Here is a 12,717-nt window from a genome sequence, read left to right as displayed (position 1 = left end):
AGACAAATTCGTCACAAATAAGAACTTGAACTTCTATCTATATCTCTTTAAAAAAAATAATATTAGATCAAATAATTATTATCGTTAACCAAGTTAAGTTGGTTTAGTGGTTAGTTTATTAGTCTGCTCAAACAAGTATCGAGAGTTCGAACATTGCCTTGTGAATGCAGTAATCTATTGGTCATCGACAAACCCTTAAATAGAGCTCCAATCCACAATAAATTGGTCATTGTCCTGCCGGATCAAAAAATATCTTGAAAAACTAAAAAAAAAAAGGTTGTCGTTAGGCCAAAAATTACTATTAACATGCACTAGTGTAATTTTAGTTTCTTATAATTTCTTTTTTTGTTGCCCACGGTATCCCCTAACCCGACAGGTCAAGGACTAATTCATCGCAAATCAGAGGTCTATTTAAGAGTCTGCCGCTGGCCAATGCGTTGCTGCATATATAAGACAGAATTCGAACCCCTGACACTTGCTTAAGCGGACGAATAAGCTCACCACTCTACCAACCCAAGTTGGTTAGTTTCTCATAATTTCTTGATACAGTATTTTAACATAAGAAACTCTACCCATTACAAATCTACGAAGTGATGTTGTTATGCATGGAAATAAAGGCCTTATAGTAAAGCTAGAAAAATAAAGGAAAAGTATGAGGAACCAATGAAATATTTGTACAATATATACAATGGAGGTTTAGGGAGTATTAGAGATATAACCATTAGTGTTACTTTTTTTTATCAGCTGAAGCTTTTGGGATGAATGGTATCATGACATGGTATTAGAGCTCTAGATCCGAAAGGTCAAGAGTTTGATCCTTGGTGAACCCAAAAATCAATTTAAGTTTTTGGGAAGATGTTTATTATCCCTAGTATTCGAATGATTATTCTAGATAGTACGAAGATGTTTGACTCCCTAACGGGACTCAAAAATAAAATAAAAAGAAACAAAAAACAACAACAAAATGCACAAGAATGAAGAGAAGAGTGAAGAGTGAAGAACAACCAAACTATGTAGCTCCCAACTCACTTTCGTTATAATAAATTTTAGTTAGTACATAACAAGGAACACGCGAACCACGCTCGGACTTGTCCCTCTCTCTCAGCTCATGCTCCCGATTCTTGACACGTGTCAAAAACAGGATTTCAACGGTTGAGATTCAACTTGCATGTTTAGCGAGTATAATAAGGATATATATTGCTACTGCTCATCCCTTGAAACTCATCAATAATCAGTTTTGTTTTTTTATTTTTCCCTTTCTTTTTTTATGTCTTCTTTCTTCATCTTCATTGCCCCCTTTTTTTTTTAAATATTATTTACTTAGATATATATAAATATATCATATAATTGTGCATTGCACGCATTACTTCACACTACACACCCCACACTCTATTATACTATCATCTCTGCTCTTAGCTACATAGAACCCCAGATCAAAATCTTAGTTTTTATTTTTATTTTTTTAATTTTAATTTGTTGATCTTGTAAACCCCACTTCTTTTCACATCCATTCATTCTTCCTACAACCTTATCTTCTTTCAATAACCCAACTAATGGAGGAGTCAGGGGAAAATTGGCCTTCGGATTCTGATTTGGTAAAAGCAAATTAATTAACATAAATTTAGTGCTTATATGTGTTATATATGATATTATTATATGGTATGATATATATGTATGTTATGCTATATAGTATGTGGAAATTAAATTATATTATTGTTTTGGTGATTATTTGAAATATATATGTAAAAATAGGAAATGGGTGATGATGACAATAATAATGATTATTGTTATGATGATGAAGAAGAATTGGGTTGTGATGAAGAGATTCAATATTTTGCTGAAGAAGAAGCTTTAGATCCTATTATGGATGAGACCCAAAGGAAGAAGAAACAAAGGGAACTTGAAGAGAGATTGCTTGCACTTTCAGCCACCATACCCAGTAGTGGCTTCAAGAATAACAAGGTTAGAAACTTTTTTAATTAAAATAATACTTTAATTATTCAAATTTAATTAATGGGTTTTATACTTTTATGTTATTTCAAAGAAAAATATACTTCTAATAATAAGCTCTATAGGATTTTCTGATTTTGTCCTTAGTTTTTTTTTTATCAATTATTATTTGACTGTTAAATAAATTCCTGAAATTCAATGTTAATTTATTTATTTGTTAGAATTTTAGTTATTCAATTAGCCAGCCATCCAATCTTGTACAATGTGGCTGCTTTTTGGAAAAGGTAAAATAAAATAAAATTTATTGGAAACATTTTAAGTGCACTAGAAGTACCGGTGTTCTCGTTGTTTTAATCGTTGATTTGAATTATAAAAAATATATATAATATATATTAATTGAAATTAACGGTTAAAACAATTGGTGCAGCCGTGATTTATTATCATGAAAATTTATTATCATGAAAATTTATGTATCTTAGTGCATTATTCATGTTTTACATAAGAGTGAAAGTCAACTTGCTAAGATATATATACTCATAAATGGATAAATAATTAAAAATATATAAATGATTATATCTCTGATAAGTTAGTTTTATATTATTTTTTTGGATAAACAAAGATCGAATTTTAAATTTTTAAATAATAAAAATTTTGATACAATATTATAAAATTACTTTTTTAAAAAAAAAAATACTCTCACGGTTCACACCAGTGATTTATTATATTTTTTAATGAAATTGCTTATTAATTGCTTTTACTTATCCAAGAAGCAATTCAGGTTGTCTTTATTTGAAAATTTCTAACAAATAATTTTTTTAACGAAAGAATAAACTTCAACGTATTTGTAAATATTTTAAAAAGTATAAAAAATATTAAGAAAAATAGTTTTCAATTTTTTTTTGGGAAAAAATGTTTAACATTCTAATTTCTTATTGAAATCAATTTTGAATATTTATTTTAGTTGTATAAAAAATCAAGTTATACAATCACATTTTGTATGCGGTATGCCCCATTCAAGTTGTCGTGATTTTAATTTTCTCTTCTTTCAGTTTTTGAAGTTACTTATGGATCTCCTCCACCTATTCAATTATTAGTTTTAGATATACGTCATCAAATTATTGAAGATTTTTTTGTTTTTAAGTTTGATTACTTTATAAAATCTATAAAATTATAATTGACTATCTAATTTACAAAGAAATAATTGGAGCAATATTATTATTAGTAGTTTTTGTATTTTTTAACAATATAATCAAAGACATTGCAAAAAGAAAAATGTTACTATCAGTGAATAAAGAAGAAAGACACGGGTACACTCTTTAGATCCGACGTCGTTTTCAAAGACGGAATATTATTAGATTGAATCAAGGAGACTATTTGAAGATATTTTATCTTTGAATTCTTAAAAAAATTGATATGATTTAGTATAATATATATACATATATTTGGTTCTCAAAAAATTATTATGTGAACTCACAAGTTTTTTGTTAAAAAATATAGGGTACTAGATCCACAACTTACAAAGCAAAGCATTATTATAAAGTTTTGAAAAAAAAATATAACCATCGTTTATCCTATCAATTTAAATTTTTAAAAGAAATTTAATATAATATCAAATTTTTTTAAAATAAAAAATATAAAATTTCAGCTATCTTAAATTTTTTAAAAAAAATGTGATTTCTACCGTACAAATAGTAAAAGTCGAAACCAATATTTTTATATTGAAGTGGTCTTTCATCGATAAATGCTAAAAGACCATCAGAATTTATTATTTTTGTCATTATTTAGTCGTCAATACAATTTATTTAATTTAGTAATTCAACAACATACTTTATCTCATATTTTTAAACACTGATAGCTAACTGGTGATAAAAAATAATAAATTCTGATGATTCTCTATTATTACGCGTCTTTCATCTATCAAAACCTAAAAAGATCATCTTCACATTTTTTTCCATTAAATTATAATTAAAAAGATAAAATTAAAAAAAAAATATTTTCACAAGTTAAATATGCAACGAAGTTTTTTTTTTTTCTTTTTCATTTTAAAATGAAGGTTCTATAATAATCATTAATTAACATGAAAAATTTTATGTATAACGTTGTAGATGGACGATAGATCAATCCTTGACAATGCTAGCAACTACGTGAAACAACTCCAACAACGTGTGAGGGAGCTAGAACAAGAAGTTGGTGGTGGATCCAACAACAACAAAGGTTCCACGTCTTATAATAACGAAGAAGTAAACTCTTATAATAGTAATAATAATAATTGTGATGAATTCTATTATGGAGAAGGTGGTGGCAATAATATTAATCTTCCTGAGGTCAAAGTAAGAGTGTTGCAAAACGAAGTGCTCATCATAATCCATTGTGAGAAACAAAAGGGTTTGATGCTCAAAATTCTAACAAAGCTTGAGAATCTTCATCTTTCGGTTCTCAATAACAGTGTCTTGCCATTTGGGAAATCAACCCTCGACATAACCATTGTTGCTCAGGTAATTAACCATTATTATTAATCACCTTATTGTTTTAGTGTTATGTGTTATTTGAATATATTAAACTTTATAAATATTTGTTTTTTTTTACATTCACTAAGCAAATTATTTTACTAGAATATTTTTCATATTATTTGTTTTATTTGGTTTAGGTTTTTTCCCCTAATGAACGGTTATTAATTAATTATAAACATATTATTGCATTTTGTCTATTAATTTTTTTCATAATATTTAGTCAATTATTTATTTATCGAGGATTTTACATCACTAAACGCTTAAAAAACGATACTTAATCAAATGTCGTGAATCTATTTAACGACGGTTTAAAACTGCTGCAAAATCTTTAAAAAACAATTTCGTTAAGTAATTAATAAGGGGTTTAGCCAATAACAAGCCAACAAGTATTTTTAAATTGCACTCCGTATTAATTAATTATCATTAATTAATAATTATTTAAATTTTATTTTTTTTAAATTAACTGATTACAAATTATTTACTTATATATATTTTTTTACTAATAACTGCATAAGTAACTCAAATTCTGAATGAATTGCTATATTAAACTATTTATAAATATATGTGGTGCAGATGGGAGATAGATACAGCATGACAGTGAAGGAATTAGTGAAAACCCTGAGATTAACTATCTTGACACAATAGTCATCAGTTAATTATTTATATATATATTTGTATGTATGAGATCATGCATTCAGAAGTATTACTTATGATTATTTCTATATGTTTATATATGAGACATCCAAATTCAAGTTGTGGTTTCATTCAATGGAGACTAGTTAATTATTCATCTTGTAATGTTGCTCAAAAAATGCTACATATATATACACTACTGGTTTGGTGAGAACTTTTCATAAACTCAGCTGAAATAAAAACCATATATAATATAATAACTAGGATTTTTTTATACATATATATTTTCATATATAATTTTTACCTAAGATCTCCAATTTTTCTAAGTTGATTAGAACACGTTTATGGCTGCTGATGATAAATAATTATCCAGCACCATTCCCAATACAAGAAAGAGAATATATAATTATATACAATGTCATATCAATTAATTATATGTTGGTAGGAATACTTACCAAATTAGTTAGTGGATCCCGCTGGAGACTATTTGTACAATATAACGGGCTATTGGATTATAAAATAAACATCTCTTATACTATTTAGAATAACTATTCGAATACTAGGGATAATAAATATCTTCTTAAAAGTTTAAACTGATTTTGGGGTTCACCAAGGATTGAATTTTTCACTCATGATTGAAATCTTGACCTTTCGGATCTAGCGCTTTAATATTATCTCATGATACTACTCATCCCAAAAGTTTCAGCTGATGAAAAAAGGTAACACTAATAATTATATCTCTAATACTCCATAAACCTCCATTGTATACATTGTACAAATATTCCATTAACTCCTGATACTTTCCTTTAGTTAAAATCGTATAAATCGGAGGTGACTTGTTGATTGACTTCCAATTTTCATGGTATTTAATTTGTGAATAAATATTTTATAGATATTTTATTTTAATAATTTTAAAATATATTTATAAAGTACTAAATAGACTTAATTATTCTATCAATTCTAATTATTTTGTTAAATTTATAATTGCATTTTTACAACTTGTTTAAATGTGACATATTTTTAAAATATTGTTTTTTGTATTTGATATACAATATTTTGTGAAATATTATAAAAGCAAATATTTAAACATATTACAAACTAAAGAAGAGTAATATATATACGTAAGGCTTTTATTTTGAAAAGGAAAACAAGATCAATGTAAATACCCTTAAAACATTTGTTAACATACAAGTTACAATTTTTATTGGAAAAATTTGATAACCACTTTTTTCCAACAAATATTTAGTTAATTTTTTATTTTTTAACCAATATAATGTGCTTTTCAAATTGGATTATACATTTTTTAGATCGGATCACACATGAAATATTATTTGATCAAATAAAAAATGACTTAATTTAAAAGTTACTTATCTCTTAGTGAGTTTTTTGGGCTGGATTCATATTCTTGAGTTCAAATATGTATTTTATTTATTCATAAAATAAAAAATAAAATTTTAAATTATTTTTTAATATTTATTTTAGATTAATTAGTTTCTAAAAATAATAAATTAGTCTTTAATATTTTATAATATTATATATATCTAATAAAATAAAAAAATAAATCGTATTGTAATACTTTTAGAAATGTGACAAATTTTATATTTTTTAAAAATAATATGATAAAGTAATTAAATTACCTAAAATTTGAAAAGACAAAAATAATAATATATCTTCTTATATTATTTAAAACTAATTTATCTAATTTTATTATAAAATATCATGAACTATTATGTCAATACTATTTATTTATTAACTACTAATTTGCTTTAAGCAAAATTATTACATACTAATTTGGAGTATTAATATTGCATGCTTATTTGCTAGTTAAGATAAAATAAATTCAGTTGACATTAAAAAAATATTATTTTCATCAATTATTCTTTTTAAGTTGTTCAAATAAATTTAAACAATGTCTTAATTATCTTTTTTAAAAATATAAAATTTACGTGTGCAGTTACTTTGTTCTAAAAATACAAAATATTTTATTCATTTTCTCATTGCAATAAAATAATACCTGATTTGTAAAGAAAAAACTACAAAAAACAATATTTTAATAAAAAAATTTATATTTTAGATACAATACCAACAATAATTGTAACATAAAAAGATAACGTTAAATATAAAAAGTGAATCTAATATTAGACACCGTGTTTTTTTTTTTCTACCGAAAATATAGAGACTCAAATCCACAACCTCTTAATTGAATATGGAGAAACTATACCATTTGAGCTATTGCTACGTATTATTTAGCTTATGAATAAAATAGAATTTCTATAAATTCATATGTATATTTACATTTGTACCTTATAATTCTCTAATTATATAAGGGAAAGTATGAGGAGCCAATGGAATACTTGTACAATGTGTACAATGGAAGTTTATGGAGTATTAGAGATATAATCATTAATGTTACATTTTTCCATCAGCTGAAGTTTTTGGGATGAGTGGTATCATAATATAGTGTTAGAACGCTAGATCCAAAAGGTCAAGAGTTCAATCTTTGGTGAACCCCAAAATTAATTTAATCTTTTCGAAAGATGTTTATTATCCATAGTACTCGGATGGTTATTCTAGATAGTATGGGGGATGTTCATTTTATAACTCAATAACCCATTGTACACATTGGTACCGATACCTAATCAATTAATTAAGACAATACTAAATCAGAGGTAATTTGTCATTGTATTTAATTTTTTAATAACTATTTTTATTTTAATAATTTTGTAATATATTTATAAAATACTAATTAAATAGACTTAATTATTCTCTCAATTCTAACTATTTTACTAAATTTATAATTAAATTCTTATATTTTTGTTTTTAAAAAATAGCATATTCTTAGGGTATTCTTTTTTGTATTTAATATACACTATATTGTTAAATATTATAAAAATAAATATCTAAAATTATTATAATTTTTATAAGAAATACTAATAGGAATTTAATTAATATTTTATTAAAAATAATAAATTAATTATAAAATTTAAAATCGTAAAATTTGATAAAATTACAGTGAGTGATAGAATAATTAAATCTATCAAATCTATTAAATATACTGATAAAATTATATCAGATTTACAATATATTTTCAATTAAAAGTTTACTTTAACTAATTAAACCTATAGAATTATCCACATAAATTGGTGTAGAATTGTGCATTAAAAAATATTTTAGAAAATGAAAGTTAAATTAAATGAAAGAGACAGTGACAATAGCTATGTTGCGCTTGGCAATAGTTTCTCTTCCATATTTTTATTTACTTTTTTACTGTTACAAGTCTCCTCTATAAAAAATATAATTTTTATTATATTTATAAAGATTAAGATAAAACATTTTTTATCTCTTGAATTAATTTTTAGTGTTAAATTAGGCCTACTCAATTTTAATATATATGTTATTTGGTAAATAATTTTAATACATATTTTATAGAATTATCTTTGATTTTTTTTTAGTGTTTAAAATTATTTTTATTTTTTTTTAGTCACCGATACGGGATAGGCTGGGAGAAACCAACCCGTACCAAACACAGAACGAGATGGGTACAAGACTAATGAAAGTTCGACTCTCTTGACTAATTTGAATTGGTCGAGTGACCAACTCACTCATTTTAAATATCGGAAGTATGAATTTTACCTTGTGTATGCAGTAATTTATTGACTAGTGACAACAACGAACTAGTCCTTAACCTGTAAGACTAAGAGATATTGTGAAAAAAAAAAAAAAAAAAAACACTCAACTCCTTTTAACACATATCCCATGATAAATTAGCCTTACCCTGTAGAATAGAGAATACGTGAACAACAAGAAAAAAAAGGCTCAACTCCCTTTAACACGTATCCCCTAATACTAATAGCATTCAAATTTAGGGCTGCACACGGATCGGATCGGATCGGATATAGGCTAAAATTCTATCCGATCCGCACTGCTCCCATTGGATCAGATCGAATATCATATCCGCGTTTTTTTAGGTCGGATCCGATCCGATTCTATCTGCATATTTGCGGATCGGATCGAATATCGAATATCGTCGGATATATCCGTGTAATAAAAAATTTGTTTCAAGGCCCTGTTTTTGGCTGTTTTTGCAAAAGATGTCTATAAATATCATAAAATTAAAAATTAAAAATAAAACAGCAACTCAGTAATTAAAAATTAAAAATAAAACAGCAACTCAGAAATTAAAAATTAAAAATAAAATATCATAAAATTCATTACAACACTTAGTGAAACAACACACTAAATCATTATTTTAACATACTAAAATATACTAAAACAGTAACTTAGCACTTCAGCACACTAAATCATACTAAAATAGCAATCCCATCATACTAAAAATATTAAAACAGCAACACTAAATCATACTAAAACAGCAATCTCAGCATACTAAAAATACTAAAACAGCAACTCAGCAAGTTCCAATTGACATATCTCTTTCAGTCTTCCAATTGACACTATATATCAGCAAGCATTCATTCATGTTAAGAAATAACAAGTGAGAAAAATTAGTAAAACATGTTAGAATAATAAATTATTATATACTAATACAAGCACTATTGAATACCTAAAATGGTTGATGAGATTGCATTTCACTTTGAACTTCAGGATCTCCGACACTAGTAACTCCAGAAAATTCTATTCAATTCAACAATAATAAAATATGTCATGGTATGTCAATGCTCTAAAATGAAAGACGAAAAATGAATAATAATTAAAAAAATATAAATGAACCAATTCATTATATACCTGAATCAACAGCGGCATCTCCTTCGTCAAGCTCAACCAATATCTTAGCAGGCTTCAACCAATTTTGAGTGCAAATTAATGCCTCTATAGTGGTGGGACTCAAACAACTCCGATAAGGATCAAGGACACGACCTCTCGTGCTAAAAACTGACTCAGATGCCACAGTAGAAACAGGAATGGCTAATATATCTCTAGCCATAGGACTGCACACGGATCGGATCGGATTGGATATAGACTAAAATTCTATCCGATCCGCACTGCTCCCATCGGATCGGATCGGATACCATATCCGCGTTTTTTTAGGTCGGATCGGATCGGAAATCGGATATATCCGTGTAATAAAAAATTTGTTTCAAGGCCCTGTTTTTGGCTGTTTTTGCAAAAGATGTCCATAAATATCATAAAATTAAAAATTAAAAATAAACAGCAACTTAGCAATTAAAAATTAAAAATAAAACAGCAACTTAGAAATTAAAAATTAAAAATAAAATATCATAAAATTCATTACAACACTTGGTGAAACAACACACTAAATTATTATTTTAACATACTAAAACAGCAACTCAACAATTCAGCACACTAAATCATACTAAAACAGCAATCTCAGCATACTAAAAACATTAAAACAGCAACACTAAATCATACTAAAACAGCAATCTCAGCATACTAAAAACACTAAAACAGCAACTCAACAAGTTCCAATTGACATATCTCTTCTAGTCTTTCAATTGACACTATATTAGCAAGCATTCATTCCTGTTAAGAAATAAAAAGTGAGAAAAATTAGTAAAACATGTTAGAATAATAAATTATTATATACCAATACAAGCACTATTGAATACCTAAGATGGTTGATGAGATTGCATTCCACTTTGAACTTCAGGATCTCTGACACTAGTAACTCCAGAAAATTCTATTCAATTCAACAATAACAAAATATGTCATGGTATGTCAATGCTTTAAAATGAAAGACAAAAAATAAATAATAATTAATAAAATATAAATGAACCAAATTATTATATACCTGAATCAACAACGGCATCTCCTTCATCAAGCTCAACTAATATCTTAGTAGGCTTCAACCAATTTTGAGTGCAAATTAACGCCTCTATAGTAGTGGGACTCAAACAACTGCGATAAGGGTCAAGGACACGACCTCCTGTGCTAAAAACTGACTCAGATGCCACAGTAGAAACAGGAATGGCTAATATATCTCTAGCCATGCAAGAGAGAACACGATACCTCAAAGTCTTTCCTCTCTACCACCTCAATATATCAAATTCACTAAAATCTTCCACCACTTCATCTTCCAAATACATATCCATTTCATTTTTCTTCAACTCACTTAATTTGATCCTCTGAGTTTGCTTCCACCTGCTCATAGGATCTTCAACCGTAATACTATCATTCTCACTCATCTCTACACTAGGATTTGTTGTAGTATCCGAAGAAATGCTAGCATCTTGAGTGTTTTCAGGGGGTCGCAGATTCCATATGCTATATTGCTCAAATAATTTAGCAATGATATCCTTTAATTTTCTAAAGATCCTTGAAGATTTCTCACCTTGACCATACATCTCAGACAAAGTAAACTGAATATATTCCAATTTATACGGCAGATCAAAAAAAATAGCAACAAGTAATAGATAGTTCAGAGATGGCTTGTTCGCTGAAGTCAAAGGAGTAGAAGTATAAGAATGATTAGAATTATCCCAATACTTATCAAATTTAGCCTTCATCGTTGATGCCATTCCATTCAACACCAAATCATCACTCGTAATCCATTTATTCAAAGTGCATAAAATCTTACACAATACATGGAAAAAAGTATTTGAAGTGACATTCAAAGAACTAGAGAATGAAAGTGTTGCATGATAGAAAATTTGTAAAAAACGTATAAAGATACGAGCTCTACTCCAATCTTCATCTCATGGAGGCCCCCCATCATCTTCAAGGTATCTCTCAAAATGAGCATCTTTCCTAGCAAGACGAGCAAATGCCTTTTTAAATTTTTTGGCCACTTCCAACATCATATAAGTAGAATTCCACCTCGTCGGCACATCAAGAATAATCATTTGTCGACTCGTAATGTTTGCCTCATGTGCACACCTCCTAAAGGTTGCTAACCTAGACGGAGATGACTTCACAAACTTACAAGAAGTTCTAATCCTAGCAATAGATGACTGTAGATCTTTCAAACCATCACAAACAATCAAATTTAAAATATGGACAACACATCTCAAATGAACGAATTTCCCACCCAACATAGTACAACCATTCCATTCTCGCATGATTTTAACCAAAGTATTCACAGCAACACAGTTTGCACTAGCATTATCCATAGTTACAGTACAAAGTTTTCGAATACCCCAATTTTTTAAACATTTCTCTAAAGCTTTTCCTATGGTAACACCAGTATGATCAGCAATCAAATTAAAAGACAAGATCTTCTTATTCAATGCCCACCCATCATCAATATAATGAGCTGTTACACACATATAGTTCATGTTTTGAACAGACGTCCAAGTATCAGTAGTTAAAGACACCATCTGATGATTCAGCTCCAAAAGGGACTTAAGTTTGGTTTTTTCCTCTACATACAACTGCATACAATCCCTAGCAACTGTTATACAACTCGGAATCTTAAATTGAGGTTGTAATTCACCACAAAAACCTTTAAAACCTGTATTTTTCACAAACCTAAATGGAAGCTCATGAATTATCACCATCTTACAAAGTCCAAGCCTACACCGATCTTGATTAAAGTCTACTGCCTTTAATTTTGTGGTTCCTCTAAATTAGAATTTGTGAACACAAGAGTTTTCTGTTTTTCATCAACATAATTTTTCAGGTTCTTCGCACAACTTCCAATATGTTTTTT

At 27.5% G+C, this 12,717-nt stretch overlaps 1 protein-coding gene across 3 annotated transcripts; it reads left to right on the top strand.

Moving 5' to 3' along the window:
* Positions 1–1,223: 1,223 nt before the first annotated feature.
* On the top strand, positions 1,224–5,250 carry LOC112779422 (transcription factor bHLH25). Of its 3 annotated transcripts, XM_025823688.3 has the most exons (5): positions 1,422–1,595; positions 1,753–1,962; positions 4,056–4,164; positions 4,246–4,445; positions 5,034–5,250. In XM_025823688.3, exons 1-5 carry the CDS (start codon positions 1,554–1,556, stop codon positions 5,103–5,105), a joined length of 633 nt encoding a protein of 210 aa, XP_025679473.1. In that variant the 5' UTR covers positions 1,422–1,553; the 3' UTR covers positions 5,106–5,250. The 3 variants fall into 3 exon arrangements, with proteins under 3 accessions (XP_029151193.1, XP_025679472.1, XP_025679473.1); XM_029295360.2 differs by having other exon boundaries at positions 1,224–1,595; positions 1,802–1,962; positions 4,056–4,445; XM_025823687.3 differs by having other exon boundaries at positions 1,224–1,595; positions 4,056–4,445.
* Positions 5,251–12,717: the final 7,467 nt, after the last annotated feature.

Source organism: Arachis hypogaea, chromosome 19, assembly GCF_003086295.3.
Source record: "Arachis hypogaea cultivar Tifrunner chromosome 19, arahy.Tifrunner.gnm2.J5K5, whole genome shotgun sequence".
Classification (NCBI taxonomy): Eukaryota; Viridiplantae; Streptophyta; class Magnoliopsida; order Fabales; family Fabaceae; genus Arachis; species Arachis hypogaea.
The sequence above is the reverse complement of the archived record's forward strand: the minus strand, read 5'-3'. Positions and strand labels throughout refer to the sequence as shown.

What these genes read in the sequence shown, in the direction of transcription:
- LOC112779422 (XM_025823687.3), top strand. Translation starts at nt 1,554, where the DNA reads ATGGAGGAGTCAGGGGAAAATTGGCCTTCGGATTCTGATTTG. An exon ending in GTGGCTTCAAGAATAACAAG is followed by an intron (nt 1,963 to 4,055) that starts GTTAGAAACTTT and finishes ATAACGTTGTAG; the next exon opens with ATGGACGATAGATCAATCCT. An exon ending in ACATAACCATTGTTGCTCAG is followed by an intron (nt 4,446 to 5,033) that starts GTAATTAACCAT and finishes TATGTGGTGCAG; the next exon opens with ATGGGAGATAGATACAGCAT.